The sequence below is a fragment of the Vulpes vulpes genome, chromosome 1, assembly GCF_048418805.1.
Source record: "Vulpes vulpes isolate BD-2025 chromosome 1, VulVul3, whole genome shotgun sequence".
Taxonomy (NCBI): domain Eukaryota; kingdom Metazoa; phylum Chordata; class Mammalia; order Carnivora; family Canidae; genus Vulpes; species Vulpes vulpes.
Window position 1 is genome coordinate 200,522,128 of NC_132780.1, and position 21,776 is coordinate 200,543,903.

The 21,776-nt window shown below is 51.1% G+C and overlaps 1 protein-coding gene across 2 annotated transcripts in view; it reads left to right on the forward strand.

Moving 5' to 3' along the window:
- Window positions 1-21,776, forward strand: part of NT5DC1 (5'-nucleotidase domain containing 1) — a 112,352-nt gene that overhangs the window by 77,672 nt on the left and 12,904 nt on the right. For both annotated transcript variants that reach the window (XM_072739399.1, XM_072739407.1), the window contains exons 7-9: window positions 15,285-15,459; window positions 16,689-16,786; window positions 21,379-21,497. In XM_072739399.1, coding sequence (XP_072595500.1) covers window positions 15,285-15,459; window positions 16,689-16,786; window positions 21,379-21,497 — 392 coding nt within the window. The remainder of the gene's footprint in view (window positions 1-15,284; window positions 15,460-16,688; window positions 16,787-21,378; window positions 21,498-21,776) is intronic.

Sequence of the window (21,776 nt, forward strand, 5' to 3'; positions counted from 1 at the left end):
AAGCAGGCTCCCTGCGGGGAGGCCGATGCAGGACTCGATCCCAGGACCCCGGGATCACGCCCTGAGCCAAAGGCAGACGCTCAGCCTCTGAGACACCCAGGAGTCCCTTCATGGCTTTTGACTTCTTAAAACAAATGCTTTTTAGTTACATTTAAGAGACAACTATCTCAAAAAAAAAAAGAAAAAAGAAAAAGAGACAACTATCTTCCACAGATTATGATATTGGAAAAACACTTTTTATGCTGCGAGACAGAAAATAGTGAAATTGATCTAAAATGTTATTTGCTGTAAATTTGAACAAACTAAATTACCAAATGCTTGCTTTTAATAGTGAACGGTTTTTGATGTTGCACTACATGGATCCTCTTTTGATGTGACTCTTTAATTTCTAATATCACAACCTGTTTCTACTTAGTGTCTTGAATCCATCGTTACAGTCATGAAAATACTGTGTCAGTTCTTTATAATTACTGTTGTCAAATACTGGTAAACATGAACATATTTTTAGCTAATAGAATATTTTCGGTCCCATAAGCCCTCCTTATGCTCCCTTCCAGCTAATATCCCTTGTCTATGGGAACATCTAACACCAAAGACTAATTTTGTCAGATTTTTTACTTTATTTAAGTAGAAGTAGGCTGTGTGTGCTCTTATGTCTGGCTCCTTCGACATGGTGTTTCTATCCTTCATCGATGTTGTTGAATGTAACAGTAAGTTCTTGATTTTCATTACTGTACATTATACCATTATGGCTGTACCACAACTCATGTCATCATTCTGGACAATTTATGTAATCATTGATAGACATTTGGGTAAGTTTAAATTGGGGGCTTTTACAAATAATGCTTGTGTAGCTGTTTTCACGTTCCTCTCAGACCTGTACCTAAAAGTAGAATCACTGCATTTAGAGTAAATGCGTGTAAGTTTAGTTTTGGTAAAAAATATTGCCGAACAGTTTTACAAAGTACTTGTACAGTATAGGAGAGTTCCCAATACTTTATATTTTCAGTATCCTCGCCAGTACTTGAGATTGTCAGGATATTTTTGTGGGGCAGGGGGAACCGCTTAACATCTATAATAATCGTACTTTAGCTTTTGGAAAAAGCTACTAGAGAGCAGCTGGCTTAACAGTTTTAGGCTGTAGACACCCCTACACACACACACTGGGAACCTCAAATGTTCCCACTCCCAACTTGCCCCAGACCCGGACAGAAAGCACCTTGAAGAGTAACCTTCCACCCAGTTCGCTCTGGGCAATGATGGCAGTTGTCCTGCAGGGAGACAGTTGGGTGGGAGAGAGTGAAGCGCTGCTGTGAGCCCCAAGGCTTTTGGCGGGGTAAGAAATACTTGACGAGTCAACAACACCGGGACTTGCCAGGCGCTCTCAGAGTGTGTCTGGTGGTCTTCATTGTAAATAGCTGTCAGTTCACCCAACTGAATTCAACAAACATTATTTTGGCGAACGCGTCACTCCTAGCTTGTATGTTATAGAGATGCAAAAGGAATGAAAGATGATGACTAAAAAAAATGAGTCCGGAAAATGCAAGGTGTAATAAATGGATCCCCTCTTGTATCTAGTATCTAGTGGATTGGCAAAGACCACGCCCGGTAATACGCTCCAGGGAGAGTAGTGTAAGGGTGTACACGCGCTGTGACCACGCTGGAAGGAAACTTGATGTACCTACTAAAATTAGAAGTGCACAGGGGCAGCTGGCTGGCTCAGAAGAGCATCCAACTCCTGACCTCGAGGTTGTGAGTTCCAGCCCATGATGGGTATAGAGATTATTTAAATAAATAAAAGTCAAAAAAAAAATTAGAAGTGCACCTCTGCAATGACCCAGCAGTCTCATTTGTAGGAATAAGCCCTGGAGAGATACTCATCTGTGCATAAGAAATCATGCCCAATGATACTTACCCTAAAAACTTTAGACATGAAAAAAACTCTTCAATAAAGGATGGGCAAAGCCATCTGTGGTATGTTCATACATGGATTACTCTGCCATGGTTAAAAAGAATGAAGCGTCTCTGGAATGTAAGCTCTGTGAGGGCTGCAGCTTGGCTTTTGTTCGTTCCCATGTCTCCAGCCACTAGAACAATGCACAGCAGCCATGTAGTACGTGCTCAGGAATTATTAAACGCATCTATAAGTATACGGCTGACCTCCAAGTCATGCTGCTGCATGGAAAAGCAAATTATGGGAAATCTGTTTTATAAAATACATATATGCATGTATGTAAGTTCATAAAAACTTACTGGAAAAGTGTACATCAGCATGTGAAATACATACGTGTGATTGCACATCTATAAAGACTTATCTGGGAAGACATACAGCAAATGACAACATGTTACCCCTTAAGGGCAAACAAAGGGAAGGGACACAATTTGGGAATAGTATTCAGAGAAGACTTCAGACTTCTCTGCAGTGTTTCAAATTTGGAAAAGGGTCATGTTTTCTTATATTAGGTAATTACAAGATATTTTTAAAATGACATTTTACTACGGAAAGATAATTTCCGTGTTGCCTGGCAGGTTGAAATAACCTGGGCAGAGAGCTCCTCCCTCCAGAGTCCCACAGGCTACACGCGGCCATACAGTGTCCAGGCGTGCCGGATCTAGTTTCCCAAACGAATTCCTCAAATATATGGAATAAATTGGGGAAAAGGCTACGGTGATTCTGCATACTTAGGAATCAGCCAGCTGTGTGTGTTTTCATCTTTGTTCTGATTTTTTTACATTTGAAAAATACATTAAAAAGTGTTTATTTGAAAAGCGAAGTATTTATTTGCACTGAGTGCATTCACATCTTTACAAAAGGCTTTTTTTCCCCTTAATAAGGGAATAAAGAAGGTTAATAGAAGTAAATAGTAAGGGATGTGGAGTGAAAGGATCAGGAAAGCAGGATTTCCATTGCATGGGGGTTCGCCGGCTCTGATGATAGGCGAGTCCGCCTCCCCAGCTCTGCTGTCCCGCCTGGGGCCGGGGGCCGGGGCTGTGCGGTCTCCGGGCACGGCCCACTGCTCTGCGAGGAAGCCCACGCGATGGAGCAGGAGGCCGCCCAGCTCGTGTTTTGACCTGGAAGACACAAAAGGGACAGCTGTGCCTCCTCAGTAGCACCTCTGGGGCGTTTTCGACCTGTTTTGGAGGTGGGTGACGCGGCCTCTGGGCCCCATAGGGCCGGCCTGTGATGCAGCGAAGCTCGCGGCCTCCCACAGCCAGCTCACCGCCCGCCTGCAGGCCGCGTGCCAGCACGTACTGAGGGCTTCGAGTACGTCGTCGTGTTTAACGCACGTGCTAACGGTATGGGACGGCTTCTCTCCTCATTTCATCCAGCAAACAGCCAAGGGTGCAGCTGAGACTGAATCGGGACTGTGCAGCGTGGCCCCGGGCCCCAGGACCACATCCCATAGTGCGCGCGTGTCTGCTCCACGCGGAACTGCTCTGGCCTTCGAAGACTTTCCAGCAGGAGTGGAATTGCCATTCTTCTTAAATCAAGGGCAGTAGCCATGGCTAGTGAAGTTATCTGTAAATCCTGAATTCTTTTCTGCCTTCCCTCCCATTCTGTTCTATAATGATTTTATTTGCTGACATGAGATGTTCAATTAAACTCCTCTTTAGGTTTTAAATGGAGTTCTCTGGAAGGAGGAACATTTGCCGTAGCTTTCGGAGAAATTGAGCCGCGCCTGGTCACCTGAGAGGTCTAGTGAGGGTTCCTTCCGTTCACGTTTTCTTCACTGGGTGCACATAGTTCTTTCAGTTTTTATCACTAGCATTTATTTGCCGGACACTTAGTAAAATGTTTACCTTATTTAAATTGAATTTTGAAAGTTTCCTTCTTGGTTATTGAGTAATTCCAGGCCTTTGGGTTTTCCGGATTTAGGTTGACAGTGCCTTTGCTTTCAAAAAGAAATAGTCGGATCACTGATGTCATATGCTTTCTTTTTTTTCTTTCTTTTTTTTTTTTTTTTTTTTGTCATATGCTTTCTTAACAAAATTCTTCTCGGTCAAAAGAAAGTCGGAACGTAATTTTTCATCGGCGAATAGTTTGCTTATTGCAGTGTGCTTTTATTCCGGTCTTCTGGGAACCTGTAGTAGCTCTGCCTTGATAACTGGACCCGCTTTCTGCTGAGAGCAGGTGTGTTGTACCTTGTTCTCCCGAAGACTGAAGATGCACACGAAAGACGCGCCCGCATTTATACTCCTGCTAAGACGTTTTGGCCTTGGGATTCCACTGAACTAAAATTTATGATGAGGAGGCCTCAGAAATAGACGTTTGCCTCCGAGTACAGAAGGTTTTCGTTGTGTGACCCTTCCCGAGTGCGCGGTGCGTCCCGGAATCTAACTGGCGCTGGCCTCTGTGGCCCGGGGAGGGCCGCGGTACGAGCGGGCAGGAGCGCTGCGGGGAACCGGCGGCCCCGGGGCGGAGCGGACAGAGCGGACGCAGGGGAGCGGGGCAGGGGCTCCTCGCTGCGCCGCCCGCGGGGCGGGAGTTGGGGTCGGCGCTCGGCCCAGGCCCGCGCTTGGCGCTCCGGCCCTGCCCCTCGGCTTCCCCGGGCCCCCCCAGCCCTGCCCCCCAGATCCCCCCACTGGCCCTCCGGGGGGCCCACTGCTTGCTGGGCGGCCGCCCGGGAGGCACACCTGTCGCCGTGTCCCCAGGCCCCCTCCGGCCACGTGGGTCAGCGGAGCCTGGGCGCCGTCCCGTGCCGCCCTGACCGTCTGTTCCCCTGGAGCGGGGGTGCAGCGGGTGGGCCCCGAAGTGCTGTCTGCGCTCCTGGCGCTGCACCCTCAGGAGGCCCGGGCTGCGGGAAGCAGTGAAGTCCTGTCTGAGCACTTGCGCCCGGGGCCGGGTGGGCGGGGGGGGGGCTTTTTGTTTCTAGGACGTCTGTCCCCGTCGCCTCTGGTATCTCCCTTCCAGCCTGTTCCTCCTGTCCCTGCTCCCCGTGTGCCTCGGAGCCAGACAATCAACCGTGACTTTTTTTTCAGGGAGAGAAAGTGGAAGCAGGGGAGGGGGGGCCAGCGCCGAAGGAGAGGCGCCCCGGGCGGGGTCCGCGCCCCCTCAAGCCCGAGCGGCCTGGGCCCCGTCCAGAGTCGGTGCTTACTGACTGAGCCACCAGCGCCCACAGGATGTCTTGGCCGAGGGCGCGGCCACCGCCCTGAGCCCGCCTTGTCCCGGCCGCCCAGTGTTAGGGCCCCACCTTCCTGCTTCCTGGAGGAGGCAAAGGTTTCAAATCGGGGTCACCAGTGGGCCGGCTTCCCCCGGGGAAAACAAAACCTCTTAGGAGGAGGCTTGGTGCCTGGCAAGTACGTTTAAGACCAGTTGAGACGAAAGTGACCGCTGTCCCTTTGAAGCCAGCGCCCAGCAGCGGTGCCAGGTTGTCCCTGGCGGCGTGTTTACGCGGCTGCACCAAAGAAGACGCTCCGGTCCCTGCAGCTGATCTGGGAGGCTGCTTCGGCCGCGCTGCCTCTGCTCACCGCAGGCCGCGAGCCCTGGGTCCCCCAGACGGCGGCATCGCGTCATCATGTGCGATTCTTGGATCTTTCTGCTTCCTCTGACCTTAACCAGCCGTTAGCTTTCAGCCGAGGGCCTGCGGCGTCTCGCTGTGACCCTGCTGTTGCTCCATCAACAAGCCGGCCGGGTGAGCCTGGAACATTGGATTCAGAGACAAAAATAAAGTCTCCCAGAATCGTAAAGACCGCGGCAAAGGCATATTTACATTCACTTAGCGAGGAGAACCGTCTTCTGGCTCAGCAGGATGGACGGTTGGAGGACGCGGCCAGGGGGTGATGGAGGGGCAAGTACGTCACGCCCGGGGACCCGCTGTGATGAAAAAATACATAAAGCCATTTTTTTTAAAGATTTTATTTATTTATTCATGAGAGACACACAGAGAGAGAGAGAAAGAGAGAGGCAGAGACCCAGGCAGAGAGAGAATCAGGCTCCATGCAGGGAGCCCGACGTGGGACTCGATCCCGGGTCTCCAGGATCACACCCCAGGCTGAAGGCGGCGCTAAACCGCTGAGCCACCCGGGCTGCCCCGTAAAGCCATTTAGATTGCCTTTCAAGAAGCAGCTTTACCACCAAGGATTTTTGAAGATTCGTTCTGCTTGAGAGACCATGTTACCTTATTTTTTTTTTAATTTTTTATTAATTTATGATAGTCACACACACAGAGAGAGAGAGAGAGAGAGAGAGGCAGAGACACAGGCAGAGGGAGAAGCAGGCTCCACGCAGGGAGCCCGACGTGGGACTCGATCCCGGGTCTCCAGGATCACGCCCTGGGCCAAAGGCAGGCGCCAAACCACTGCGCCACCCAGGGATCCCCCATGTTACCTTAAAACAGTCTCTCAAATTAATGAATTTACTAATTATTATTCTTAGTACTAAGTTATAAGTATTTGTTGTTTATTGTTCCTATTCTGTAATTATGAAATACCATAGTTATATCAGGAATCAGCAAATGTTTTCTCAAGGTCCAGAAAATAAAAATTACAGGCTTTGTGGTTTGCCAACCCTGGTCTTTGTGATCACCCGGTAAGTTTTGTCCAAGAGCTCTCTCCTCACACACACATTTGTGCAATTATTAATCCTCTACTGTTTGCCTGACATCAAGAATGTAAAAAACATAAAGACAGTTCCTTTTCTGAAAGATCTCATAGTCACGGGAGGAAGAACAATACACAGACACACTTGCCACAAGTGTTCACTATCGTGCAGTGCAAGGAGTGTCGTCAGTGGTGTTCAGAGGCGTGTGCCTGGGGAGGGCTGTGTGGACAACACGGCCTGAGGTTAAGCCACGGACCTTCCTAATCAACAAACAGAGGACAGTGCATTCCAGGAAGGGAAATACTATTTATTCCTTGATGTAATATACTTATTTTGTTTTCTCTCTCAACATAAAGTCCCTGTTGCAGGATGATTGCATAGATAACTCCAGCTCAGTAACGACAAAGTGCTCCCGCAGTAGTGCCGAGGAAGAGCCCGTTATTCAGCAATTACACCGCAAAATAGGATACTGTTTGGGCAGCCCTGGTGACACAGCAGTTTGGCGCCGCCTGCAGCCTGGGGTATGATCCTGGAGTCCCGGGATCGAGTCCCACATCGGGCTCCCTGCGTGGAGCCTGCTTCTCCCTCTGCCTGTGTCTCTGCCTCTCTCCCTCTGTGTCTATGAATAAATAAATAAAATCTTTAAAAAAAAATAGGATACCATTTAAGCAACTTGACCTCTAAAAAAAAAAGAAAAATTAATTTAAAAAGGGAACTTGACTTCTGCTTTTTTAAATTATTTTTAAGTGGGGAGGGGCTGAAGGGGAGAGAGAATCTTTGTTTTTTGTTTTTTGTTTTTTTTTTAAGATTTATCTACTTATTCATGAGAGACACACACACACAGAGAGGCAGAGACACAGGCAGAGGGAGAAGCAGGCCCCATGCAGGGAGCCTGATGCGGGACTCGATTCCGGGACCCCGGGCTCACGGCCTGGGCTGAGGGCAGAGCCTCAACTGCTGAGCCACCTGGGTGTCCCAAGGGGAGAGAGAATCTTAAGCAAGTTGCACGCTCAGCGCGGAGCCCAAGGCGGGACTCGGTCTCACCTGAACCAAACCCAAGAGTCGGACGCCCCCCACACTGAGCCGCCCACCTGCCCGTGTGCTTTTTTTTAATTTTTTTTTTTTAATTTTTATTTGTTTACGATAGTCACAGAGAGAGAGAGAGGCAGAGACACAGGCAGAGGGAGAAGCAGGCTCCATGCACCGGGAGCCCAACGTGGGATTCGATCCCGGGTCTCCAGGATCGCGCCCTGGGCCAAAGGCAGGCGCCAAACCACTGCGCCACCCAGGGATCCCCCGTGTGCTTTTTCTGAACGTAATATTTTACTTTCCTAGTCCCTGGGTGCAAGACTCCGGTCCGTACCACAGCTTTCGACGCGTAAGCGGGGAGCGTACGTTACGTGAGCGAGGCGGCTACATGAGGTTTAGCCCCTCGGGTTCTTATTGACACCGTGGCCGTTCCCAGATCTGCCACTGACCAGTTTCGAGCGAGATCTGTAGCCTGTGCTCCTCTTTACTAATTAGAATCTGCTTCTCGTCTGCAACGGGACGGGGCCGAAGTCGGTGATGTCGAAGGCCCCTTCCAGGTCTCGGGGCTGGAGCTAAAGGAGACAGAGCGTACGTCAGTAGACACGTTTCTCCTGCAGGAACCCACCTTGATTTGTTCACGTCCCAACCTCTCACTTGCTTGAATCACCGTCAGTCCCAAAGGAACTGTGGGACCCCTGAACTGTGATACGTGTGCAGTAGCGTACGGTCTGGACAACCCGGCAAGGGGGCTCATGGTGGCCTGGAAGTTACCTGTGGCCAAACGCCGGAGCACCCAAGGGGCGGTGCTGCTCGGTCCTGAGAGGAGGCTCGCTGCCTCCGCGTCCTGGCTCTGCCGCACTCTGGCCTCCAGCCTTAGCCTCTCTGTGCCTCAGTTTCCTCAGCTGCAAACTGGGAATGATATCGGTCCCATCTCACAGGATTGTTGTTCTAAGTATTAAAGACATTCGTGGCTGTAAATGTCTTGGGCTCGTGTCTGGCAGAATAAGCACCCAAGGTCCGTCAGTTATTACAAGTGACTGTATATAAATCCCTTTATAAAATATGATACCAAAACTATTAAAATGTTTTAAAATAACGATGACACCATTGGAAATTGTTCAAATATGATGGTGAACAAGACAACACCCGTAAAAAATGTATGTGGTTGCCTAAAATTGCCGTAAAGTCCACGTGAATAGGCGTGTCCTGGCGGCGGTCACACCAAACTATTAGTGCATTTGGCAGCTGGTCTGAGAGGAGAGCCCCCAACGAATTATGCCTCCCAGAGCTTACACCCTTGTGTTTTCTCTTAAAAATGAGCTGCCCCGTATAATCAGTAAAGTGCAGCCGAAATGCGCCCGAAAGACTTCCCAGGCCGCGTCTGCGAGTCCTCGCGGCTCCTCCTCACCCCGCGGCGGGCGAGCCGCGCGAAGCCCAGGCCAGCTGAGGACAGAGGTGTTTGGCCAGCCCTCCCCGTGCCCGCCAGCCTGCCCAGGTGCCACACAGCGAGTGAAGAATCCCTTAAATGGTTCCAGAGCCAGTGACATCCGACCGGCAGACCTCAAATGAGAGCCACCCGCCGAATGCTGAACTCCAGCAAGCCTCAAAACCATGAAATGGGGTAATATGCTGCTATTTTAAGGCGCTACGTGTGCGCTGTTGTTTTAATACAGCAGTAGAAAACCCCGTGCAGTGAATTTTCTATAACAAGAGTGTATCATTTGATAAAAGCAATAATTTAATCTCTTTAAATAATGTGGTTTGGTTTTTTTTTTAAAGATTTTGTTTATTTATTCATGAGAGACACAGGGAGAGAGGCAGAGACACAGGCAGAGGAGAAGCAGGCTCCATGTGGGGAGTGAGACTCGATCCCAGGACCCCGGGGTCACGCCCTGAGCCCAAGGCAGACGCTCAACTGCTGAGCCCCCCGGGCGTCCCTAAATAATATTATTTTCAACATCAGTGTAGTGTCAACGCTAAAAGCATTAAGTTTCATATGTGTCTTTACGTTGTGTATTTGGTCATTTTCAACCTATAAATTAACAAGAATAATACCTTAGCTACCCTAAATCAGGGTAAGCTTATTGGATTTTATACAGATAACAAAGTACAGGGTGGTCAAGGAATTATATTTATTTGTGTGGAAATTCTCTAATCAACTCTTACAGAGAATCTTTTTTCTGAGACACAGGTATAGGATTTCTCTCGACAATGACAAACAGAGCATATTGAATGCTTTTTTTTTTTTTCTTTTTTTTTTAATTGGACCGCTCCTGTCTGGGAAATCTAAATGTGTGGTCCTCACCTCTCGGGAGTCCCATGTTCAGCCCCCGGGAACCTGGTGTGGACTGGAGCACCTGCTGTGCTCCCTCCGACACCCACAGACGCGGTGAGGAGCACAACGCGGAATGTCGTTCGCCCACTGAGGCCCGTGTGTGTACTACGGGTAAAGAATTCTGGTCTGGGGGGCCCTGAGTGGCTCAGGTCATGATCTCGGGGTCCTGGGACGGGGCCCACATCGACCCCCTGCTCAGCAGTGAGTCCGCTTGTCTCCCTCTGCCCCTCCCCCACTCGTGCACATTCTCTCTCTCAAATGAATAAATAAAACTTAAAAAAAAAAAAAGAATCCTGGGCTACGGCATTATTACTCCTCAAGACTCCTCAGAGTTTTCCCCCGTTGTGTTTTCTTTTTTCTTTTTCTTTTTCTTTTTCTTTTTCTTTTTCTTTTTCTTTTTCTTTTTCTTTTCTTTTCTTTTTTTTAAATTGACTTGGAGTAACTGACTAGGTGGCATTTTACGGAAACCTGGAGGATACAACTGATGCAGCCCAGATTTGGGTGGAACGCGTGGTGGACACCGAGCTGCTTCTGGGTTCTGGGTGTCCTGGTACAGACGTGGCGCAGACCTAGGACCTATTCGGGCCTTTCCTGTTTGCATCAGACCCTGTGAGACCCAGTAGTGGATAAGTGATCCTTTGTGACTCTGCTCTCAAGTGTGTCCTCAAGTTCAGCTCCTCCTACTTAGTCATAGTTCTGCATACTTTGGGCTTTATTAGTAAGAAAAGATATTTCTGAAGACAAGAAGGATGTTTCAAGTAAATAAGGAGACAGTGCACCCTTGTGATAAAATATAATCTTTACAACGCACGTTTCTCTGAAGATCAGTCTGTTTTTTGAAGAAACCTCGAATGCTTTTGACTTGAGGTTAATGGGGGATAAACATCCCAAAAGACTTAATTTTCTTTCTGTTGTAATCCCTATGAATTTTAGCAACCGGTTTTCACTGTTTCAGTTTCTAAGTAGCTCACATTTGAAGTACGTGAGAATGCAGGGGTGTTATCCAGAATTTGCCTTACATACTTGGTAATTTTAGTTTTATTTAAACTGTTCAAAAGATTGATGTTTACCTGAGCTATACATGTATTTACATTTTGTAAATATATATACAATAGAAACCTTCTGAAGTATTCTTTGGAGGCGAACAAAAACAATTTAGAACCTGTTTCGTTTTATTTTGGATGTTTCTAGAAAAATTTGTGATTTTTTTTTCTTTATGTATCTTGAATTGCATAGACCTGGTGATTGGAATTGTGGCACTATTCCAAAGCACCTCCTTCTGGTTCTCTATTGTGCCACGAGAAACCACCACAAAACGTAGTAGCCTAAAGCCACCGTTTGTTATTGTCCCTGATGTTCTGGGCCAAGTTGGGTGCTTCGCATGTGGGGTCTGCAACCAGGGGCTTGCAGTCGGGAGTCAGCAGGGACGCCGTGAAACGAAGGCCTGACACCGCTGACTATCCAAGAGGGCGCGCTCTTAGGTCTGGGAGTTAGAGCACCTACAGTTAAGTTCATCTGACCTGCTCCGCACAGCAGCACAGCTCGGTGGTCTGATTGGTTGCACTCTACATGGCACTGGCTTCCAGTTAGGGAGCCGTTTAGCCCAGATAGTGGTAGAGGTTTTACTTTTATAATGTAAAACTTGAAATTATGGGCTTGATGAGTTAGAAAAGTGTTAATATCTCCATAAAGTGCAAATGCAACTACGAAGGATCTATGTGCCTCGCTCCCCCCCCCCCCCCGCGCCTCCTCCCATTCGTGCACATTCTCTCTCTCTCTCTCTCTCTCTCTCTCTAAGACGAAAGCGGGTCCATCTGTGCCACCTCGTTGACGGTTTGCCGATTGGCCAGGTGTGAATCTTCGGAGCGTATCCTCAGAGATCTCTAGGGTGGCGCACAGGAATGGACGTTTGCTCCAAGTTCTACGCAGGCTTCGTTGTGCTCCCGGGTTTGGGAAGCACAGACTCAGGCAGCGTGACTTACCAGCGCCCCTGTCCCGCCAGCTCAAGTGGACCAAGCCAGTCTCCCTGAGCGTTGCCTGTGTCCTTGCTTTCAGCCTTCAGCCCTCGTATCCCCTTCCTTCTCTTCACTCTCGTCCCGCACAGGCTTTCTCTTCATCAGACAAGGTCCTTCGTTCAGCGCTCATGCCTGCGTGTGACATCACACATCAACAGCGATTAACACGCAGTGATCGCCTCCTACGTACGAGGCCCTACGTTAAGCGGTGAAGTAATGTAAAATCAAGAGACCCTTGTCCTCTGAGAGCCTGTGATACAGGCTGAGGCGGGCAGGATATACAGGTACTAGTCACAAGAGTTCTAGTTCCTAAATGTCAGAGCAGTCACCCTTAAAATTACTTGGGGAGTTTTTAAAATTACCAGCGTCATCACCCCAGCCCAGAGCAATTAAATCAGAATCCTTTGAGTAGGGCACAGATACAGAGATAGAAGTCAAATACTGTTAAAATGTAAATTTTCTAAATTATGCTTTTCAATATACACTTCATTTTCCAATTCTTATGCGTTGTCCTTTTTCTGAGCATTATGTTTAGCATGTAGATTTTTACTTTTCTTATTCTAGATATTCTGGATTTCCTTATTTATGAGTATATTAGCTAGAAACAAATATATTTATTTACTCTTATATTAGATAGATCTCATACATAGGAAACCTGTCGTAATATTAAATTTGTTTCATCTTTTGCCCTCTGCAAACAGAAATAATTTAGAGCATACTTAACCTATTGCTTATATCTCATCCTTCAAAAAAACATTTAGCATCTCCTGGCCCAAAATAAAATATACGTGTGTATATTTCAGAAAATTCGTTCTGTCATCTCTTACAACAAGTACGTGTACCCAGTTCAACCAAGCCTTTTAGCTGCTCACTAGCATGCTCTTCTATCGCCGTGAAGGTCGTAAACGTCTCCGTCTCTCCGGTGTTAGGTTCTGCTGTAGAAACACCCGACCTTACGTGGAGGCTGACGGTGGAAGTGCTGGCGTCCTGGCATCTCTGATCCCTTGGCCTAGAGCTTCAAAAGCTCCAGCCGCAAAATCCCACAAACAGTGGTGACCCAGTTAACAAGAAAAATGCTTCCTTATTCCGTGATGATAGAAACCGAGATGTGGCACAGTTGTCTGCTTTAAAAAAAAAAAAAAAGTTATTTTTAATATTCAAATTGTACTTTTTTTTTTAACCACCAGAGGTCACTAAGTCCTCAGTCACATTCGGTGCATGCAGCCTAGGCTGTGGCAACACTTTCAATAGGATGACCTGGACGGGGCATGAATAGTACAGTTTTTTGTTTTTGTTTTTTGAATAGTACAGTTTTTTGCCACTCACAGGTTATGTTACAAATCACTTGACTTCATTTTTAAATTATTTATTCATTCATCCATCCATCTATTCACTCATTCATTCATTTATGGCGTGGAGAGAATCCCAAGCAGGCCACATGCCCAACGCAGAGTCTGACGCGGGGCTTGATCTCATGACGTGGCGATCACGGCCTGAGCTGAAGTTACGAGTCGGACGCTTCACTGGTTGAGCCACCAGCCAGGCGGCCCTTCCATGGACTTTAAATGAACATAAATATTCTCGTGTCTGCCCCACGCTAACTGAAGTAGTCGCTCACCGAACGTCTGCTCCATGCCACGCGGAAAGGCTCCCTACCCTTAGGAGGGTCCAGTCACTCAGGGAGGTAACTTAATGGACAATTATAATCCAATATAGTATGTTCGACCTAACTCCTTGGGTTTCGTAGCTTCATTTATTTCAGTAGAAGCATGAGTGTGTACTATAGGCACCAATACTGTATTAGAAAGTTCAGAATTGCTAAGAGACTCAATCTTTATTGTTCCCACCACAAAAAAAAAAAAAAGATAATTATGGGGGATCCCTGGGTGGCTCAGCGGTTTAGCGCCTCGTTCAGTCCCGGGGTCCCAGGATCGAGTCCCACGTCGGGCTCCCTGCATGGAGCCTGCTTCTCCCTCTGCCTGTGGCTCTGCCTCTCTCTCTCTCTCTCTCTCTGTCTCTCATGAATAAGTAAATAAAATAATTTTTTAAAAAGATAATTATGTGACACGATAAAGGTATTAGCTGACACTAGGGTAGTAATCCTGTCGCACTATATAAATACAGCAAATGGACTTACCGATGCTGTGTCAGGTATATCTGAGAGGAGGTTTTTGGAGAAGCTGAGTGTGCACTGGGGTAGTTGGATCTGCCCCTCTGGTGACTGCAGGTTACGGGGGACGCAGACCCCTCCCCCGAGCACAGTCAGCGTCGTGTCCCTAAGAGCACCGCGGAGTGGCGCTGGGCGTGGGCGCGGCAGTGGGCTCCGTCCGTTGGTTCGTTCGGTCCGGCTCGGACCCAGCGAGGACGGCACGTCGCTCCTCGGGGAGTCGCGGTCTCCTACTCAAGTCGTACGTTCGCACGCCTCTGGCTAATTAAAGGCAACTACTAAAACTAATTTGGGCAAGAATTCCCAAATACGGCATTTGAATGTATTGCTTTATTTTTTTACTCATTTGGAAACGGGATGGTTTGCACAGCGATTTACGTTCGGGTCTCGGGAAGGCCCGAGGCACGCACACGAGTGGAACAGCCGCTTCCTCGGCTGTGGGTCTGGTGCAGACTCGAGCGTGGAGCTGTTTCCCATCATACACCGCAAAGGGCAGGTTACCCAGCCCCCAGCCCTGGTATTTCTGTTGCTACAAAAGGCTTGTTTCTCTGGAGGAACCTGACGTGTGAGGCCCCCTTGGGTGTGACGGCCCGAAGCCCACCCCCCCCCAGTCCCTCCTCGGGTTCTGTGCTGGGCTCTTGGGTTTCACTGTTTTCCCCTCAGATCAGCCCTGCTCACCGGCGCCGTCTCTTCTCTGAAAAACAGACTTTCTTAAGGGTCGCTCCGCAGTCGAAGGCTGCAGGGGCCGTGGGGACGCACGCGGCGCTCCTGTGGGCCCACCCGGGAGGAGCGGGCTTCGCTGTGTTGTGGGCCCGGGCCCTGAGTGTCGCCGCCGCGAGGGCCGCGGTCTCCCTGGGGCGCGTGTCCCCTGCTGTCGCATCGGCGGCCGCCCGGGGGGGCCTGCGGTGGCCTGAGGCCGCTTCGGGGCACCGCCGCGCTCCGGATCGTCTTCAGCAGGTGCTCGCTGGGCGCTGGGAGGGGAGGGGAGGGGAGGGGCACTGAGCGGGACGGTCCTCGGCGCTGCGGGCCCTGCCTCGGGGCTGGCGGGGTCCGGGCCGCTGGGGCAGCGTCGGGCCGTGTCCAGCCGCGGTCCGGTCCTCCTGGTTTTGCCTGTGGCTTTGAGACACGAACTTCCTGGGGACACAGTGAGCCAAAAAAATGTTAAAGGAAAATCTCCTTGACAATTTTGTTTTTCAGAAAACTGCGGAATATATTTTCCAGAAATCAAAAGGGACCCGGGCAGATACCTGCACACGTGTCCCGAGTCCGTGAAGAAGTGGCTGCGGCGGCTCAAGCATGCCGGGAAGGTGCTGCTGCTCATCACCAGCTCCCACAGCGACTACTGCCGGCTCCTGTGCGAGCACGTCCTCGGGTGAGCGCCGCGGCCCAGCCGCTCCCGCTGCCCAAGCGCGTCACACCGTCCCGCCAACCCTGGGTGGCCGCCGAGGGGCCCTGGGCCGGGTGCACAGCCCGCCCGGCCACCGCCCGAGCCCGACACCTGTGCCCCAGCGGCTCTCGCCCTCCTTGGCATCCTCTTGAAGGGGCCGTAAAGCTCATGCGCGCGAGCGGGGCCCCGAGGGCAGCTCAGGGAGCTGCTGCTCCCGTGTTCATCCTCGGTTCCGCCACCCCCGCGAGTGACGCCAGGCCCCGCCTGGCCACAGCCGCACCCTAAACTGGGCCGCTGGCCCCCGGGTGCTCCTGCCCTTTCAGCACGTACCGAAGTGCTGGGCGTGAAGCACATTTCCCCTCCTAAGTGACCCGAGGCTGCCGCCCTTAGCCTCCGAGCTCCACACTCCTCAGCGCATGTGGCGTTGGGCCGGCCGGTGGCATATCCGTCACCCCGGGATCCTCGAGGTGAATTAAGGCACGTGTCCCGGACGGCCCGCCTGGTGCCTCGTAGACCATGGAACCTGCGAGCTGTCCTGACGCCGGGCCCAGGCTGCAGCCCTCTGACCTTCTCCTTCGTCAGCATGGACAACCCAAGCTTGTGTCCCTGTCCCGGCCTCCAGCGCAGCTGAGCCCGGTAACCGCGTCCCCCCAGTGCCAGAGTCCCAGCCTTCCTTCGCTGGCCCAGGGGATCCCAGGCGGAAAAACTATGAGTCTTGTTATCTAAAAATCACCACATCCTCAGATTTCACCGATTTCCAAAATAAGGTATCTTCTCCGTATTTGAACGCCCTGAAAGACGTCACTTGAGCGGATGCAATGCTAACTTCCCGTCGGATCCACGTGGCGCACAAGATTCGCCGTGACTCCAGGCTGAGGCCAGAGCTCAGGCCCCACATCTGAAGACCCAGCTCGCGAATATTCTTGTTGTTGGGGGCTCTCGAATTCCTTCACTGCGGCTGTGAGCTCAGGAGGCCTTAGCACACTTCCTGAGTTACTGTGCCCTCCCCCTCATGTTTATACTTAACGGTACATTTCAGGAAAGAATGGTCCTCCCCCGCCTTCCGTTTCCACATGTGAAATACATAGAAAGTGCGTAAAGTTCATCAAAAGACAAGAAATGGGTCCGTGGTCAGATAGGTAAAGGTTAAGTTCTGTTTTATATGGACTTTCTCTAATTCTTTAAAATCATGAAAAACATTCTTGCTTTTTTAGGAACGATTTTACAGACCTTTTTGACATCGTGATTACAAATGCACTGAAGCCTGGTTTCTTCTCCCATTTACCAAGTCAAAGACCTTTCTGGACACTTGGTGAGTTAACATTGTGCTTCTTCCTTCTCTTATTTAAGATTTGTTCTTTCAGTCACTTAACTGCCCGTTGGCCGACACGTGTGTGCAGTCCCGTGTGAAACAACACAGGGGTGAGGTGATGCCAGGTCTTCCCCCACAGGCGCACGTAAGCAGGCGCATTACGCGCGGGTGACGATGGGCCGCAGACCGTGTTACCTGTCATGACTGCCTGTTGGGATCAACCAGGAGGGCGCCTGAGCGTGCTTGACCCGGGGAGGCCTGTCCAGAAAGCTCGGGAGGGAGGACTTGCCAGGCAGGACCTGGGGGTCAGGCCTTGAGAAGAGCAGAGGAAGAGTGTCACTGGCAGCGGGACACGCAAACGCACACGCCCGGGTGGCGGTGGTTTAGGCGAGTTCCAGTGACAGAGGATGCTGGTGATTCGGGGGGAGGGGGCAGCCCCATACGTGGAAGCGGGTTGGAATTTTATTCCACGAGCTACGTGAAGCTCTTCGGTTGAGGTGTAAGCGTAAGGCGGAGAGCTCTGGCTGGGGGGCGGGAACGGGGCGGGCGCAAGGACAGGAGGAGGGAGGGCAGACGCCCCGACCGAGGCTGTGCTGCTTCAGGTGAGGAGCGAGTACCGGAGGCAACCTAGTGAGGCACGTGGTGGAGATGGAACACCAGGACTCGGTGGTGTCCTCAGAACCGGAGGATGAAGAGAAGAACCAAAAATGACTTGGGGATTTTTCTGTTTTTCTGAATTGAGCAAATGGGTGAATGGTGGTTCCATGTACAGCCGTGAGGGAAAATACAGAGCGAGAGGTTTTCTAGGGTCGGGGTTTAAGCTATTAAGAAATCATTTTTTGACATATCAATCTTGAAATGCCCAGGAGTTACTCACCTGGGACTAACAATTAGGAAATTGTATAGAGGAGGGCAGCCCGGGTGGTGCAGCGGTTTAGCGCCGCCTTCAGCCCGGGGTGTGATCCTGGAGTCCCGGGATCGAGTCCCGCGTCGGGCTCCCTGCATGGAGCCTGCTCCTCCCTCTGCCTGGGTCTCTGCCTCTCTCTCTTTCTCTCTCTGTGTCTCTCATGAATAAATAAACAAAATCTCTTAAAAAGAAAAAAAAAAGTGTATAGATGAGCATGGAGTCCAAGGGAACAGCTTTAGGCTCGAGGTATAAATTTGGGAAAGTCCTCTTGATGCTCACGGGATGTTTTAGAGCCGCGGGGCTTGTGTGAGGTCACATGCGGAGAGAATGATGGGGGTAGAAGCCAGACTGCAGATGGTACTTCTGCATAATAGATTTTAAACAGGTCATCCTCTGTCTCTTGATACTTTTCAAGTAAACAGATATAGTGCGAAAAATGCGGTAAAAGTTAATGCATTTGTGGTCTCCAATATGGTAAAAATAAATTTGGTATATTTTTAATGTGCATGGTTTTCCATTACCGGTATGTCTGTGAAATTTTAGTAAAAATCTCTGTGGAACATGGGGCGCCTGGCTGGCTCGGTCCATGGAGCAAGTGACTCTCAGTCGCGGAGCTTAGGAGTTGGAGCTCCAAACTGGGTGTAGAGATTACTTGAAAATAAGATCTTAAAAAATAACCCTCTGTGGGGTAGCGTAAGTACTACTCCAGATAGAGAACAGGTGTAGATTTTCTCATCACTCTGTCCTTTTCTCCTAGACCAGATTCTCTTTAGCACTTCTGGGGCTTGGAGCCACATACTTGTTCGTTAGTGGAGGTAGGAGGTGCTGTCCCGTGTGTTAGGGCGACTTGGCAGCATCACTAGCCTCTAATCACTCGATGCCAGTAGCATCCCGCATTCCAAGTCCTAAAATCCAAAAATGTCTACAGACACTGCCAGATTTGCTCTGGCGAGCAAAGTTGGCACAGTTGGGAACGGCTGTACCAGACCGTTGTCATTGACGTATATGCATATTCTCGTATCTTCAGTTTAAAAAAAAAAAAAAAACATAAAATATGCCCTGATCCTACCTTGTCTTCTGGCTAAGACCTCAATTCTCTGAGTACCTCCACAGCTCAAATTCTAGAAAGAGTTGTCTACACTCGCTGGTTCCACTTCCTCCAGGGACCTCTTCAGACCCTGTACACCTGCCACTGGCCACTGTGTGTTGTGTCTTCGTTCCTTGACTGCACAGAACTGCCCCCCCCCAAACCTCCCGGCCCTTTGCCCCTCCCCACCCCACATGCTCTGCATCGTCTGGTTGAAGCTGCGTCTCTGCGCTCTGCTCAGAGTATGTGGGATCTCGTGCTTTTCCTGGGGACGATGGCCAAGCTGGCCTCTGGGGTCTCACATCCAGGAATGATTAGAAGATCTCTAAGGTGCTTTCCAGCTCTAAGTTCCTGGGCCTCCGATTTAAAATATTCCTGTGGACGATGCAAGGACTCCTGCCATTTGCGGAGTTAACGCCGCAAACGTGAGGGCAGTAAGGTTGACCGCGGGGGCGGGGGGGGGGGGGGGGTGCTAAAGAATGTCCGGTTCCTGACGGGTTCCTGACGTTCCTGGTGCTTGTTTTGCTGCTGGTGCTGCTTCCTCGGCCATCGGTCTGCTTCAGTCCCCACTGCCCGTCCCCCTCCACCTCTCTCTCTACTAAAATATTCGGTGGTGGTGGTGGTGGCAGCGGTCGCAGTGGAATATTCATTGTGCTCAAGATCAATACAAAGTAAGTCATTAAAGCTATTTTCATACAAATGCAACCAGTTAAATCGTGGCTGTGAGTAAGTTGCTGTGAGTAAAAGCGTCGACACAGTTTCAGCCTCTAAATCATGGGATTTTCTAAGGATTGTGAACTACAGCAAAGGAGAACCTTGCTCTCCTGTTGAATCCACTGGTCACCCAGAGGGCGAGGCCTCCGCCTGTCGCGCTCATTCACTCCGCCCACGAGGACCCGACGGGCCTGGCCTGGCCACTGTCGGCAGTGGACGGCATTAAAAGGGTCTTTTCCGGGCTTCACACCAGTTTCTCAGACAGACTTTCCCTCAGCATGAGTGTCCAGGTGCACGACGTCTCGCCGTCAGTGCGCAGTTTGGAGCCAACATCCGAGGAGTCGCCCTCCCGAGGGCTCCTGCAGCCTCCCCTGCGCCGCCTCCCTCAGCTCCCCGGGGGGCCGCCCCCGGCCTGGCCTGCGCTGCTCCTGCGCCCCCTACAACCTTCTTCCCCCCAGACCTCTCTCCCCACCACCTCTGCCCATGACCTCTCCCCCCACCTCCCCCCTTCCCCTGTGACCTCTCCCCCCATGACCTCTACCCCCATGACCCCTCTACCCCCAGGATCTCACCCCCACCTCTGCCCCCGTGACCCCTCTCCTAGGGCGTCCTCCCGCCCCCCTCCCACACACCGGGCCTGCGCAGTATTGGGCTCAGCTCCAGTCTCCTTCCCGCACCTGCTGCCCGCCCACCGCGGCCGACCCCGCGCGCACCTGCGCCTCCTGCCCTTTCTCACCCGGATGCTGTGCGAGCCGCAGCTGCCTCACGCCTGCCCCCCCCAGCTCCTTGACTCCGTCCCCTCCTTCCCTGCGTCTCATGCCCATGGCCCCTGCACACTTGGCCCCGATTTCCATCTCCACGTCCTTTCAATCCGTTCTCCGTGACTCCCTGCCTGGCGGACAGTGTGGCTGGGCACGCAGGCCTCTTGGGGGCCCACCTGGGTCACCCACCCAGGCTGCCCCCCCCCCCCCCCCCCCCCGTCCGGGCCACCTCCGGGCCATCCTCGCCCAGCGAGCACCTGCCGTTCTCCTGGCGGTTTCCGTCGCCGCTCTCCGTCCACATCAGTGTTTTCTCCGACCTCAGCGCACGCTCACCCCGGCCGGGGCCCTTTTGTTAACATTTTATTTCTTAGAGAGAGAGAGAGAGAGCAAGTGAGCATGAGCAGGGGAAGCGGGATGAGCGGGTCGCCCTGTCGGGGCCCATCCCAGGACCCCGGGATCAGGACCTGAGCCCCAGCAGACGCTTGACCCCGCCGGACTGCGAGGACTCTCTCATGTTTCTAACCTTTCCTGGTCACAGCTCCAGATCGGCGACGTCGCGCGTCTCCAGTAGGGACTGTTGATTAGACTGAAGACGCATCTATCTTAACAGCTCAGCAGATTGCAGTGTATCAGCTAGTTTCAAAGAAGTGAAATTGCGGGACTGCGTGCCAGTGTTCACTTAAACGGGAGGACTCGTGGGTGCTGCGTTACCTGCCACGACTGCTGTCGCCACAGAGTGCACCCCCCTCAGTTCCGGGGGCTGGGAATCTGAGGTCAAGGTGTCCGCAGGATGGTTTCTCGGAGGCCTCTCAGCTTGTAGACGTGCATCTTCTCCCTGTTATCGTCACACAGTCTTTCTTCTGTGGCCTTTTCTTTTTTATATAAAGATTTGTTTTAATTCATTAGAGGGACCCCAGTGGTTGAGCGTCTGCCTTCCGCCCAGGGCGTGACCCCGGGGCCCCGGGATCGAGTCCCGCTTCGGGCTCCCCGCAGGGAGCCTGCTTCTCCCTCTGCCTGGGTCTCTGCCTCTCTCTCTCCCTCTCTCTGTGTCTCTCATGAATAAATAAATAAAATCTTAAAAAAAAAAAAAAAGAAATAGACGATTGTCCCACTCTATTTTCAGAAAACGACGAGGAGCAGGAGGCACTACCGTCTCTTGAGAAGCCTGGCTGGTACTCCCAAGGGAACGCCGTCCACCTGTACGAGCTTCTGAAGAAAATGACTGGCAGGAACGAGCCCAAGGTAGTGTGTGGTGCGGGGCGTCCGCGGCTCTGACCACGCGGCCTCGGTTCCCACGGGAAATCCCGTGCCGCTGCCTGCCTTCTGCTTAGATGCGCCGTTGCTCTGCTGCTCTAGACGGGGTCTGTGTCCCAAACAGAGAAGAGCAGAGGTTCCAAGCGGGGCGCCCCAGTTCTGGGGGATAAGCTGGGTTAGAGTGTAGGACACTGAGGAATAAGATTCTGCTAACAGCTCAGCAGACAAGTTTTATGTGCAAAACCATTAACTGAAATCAGGCCACAG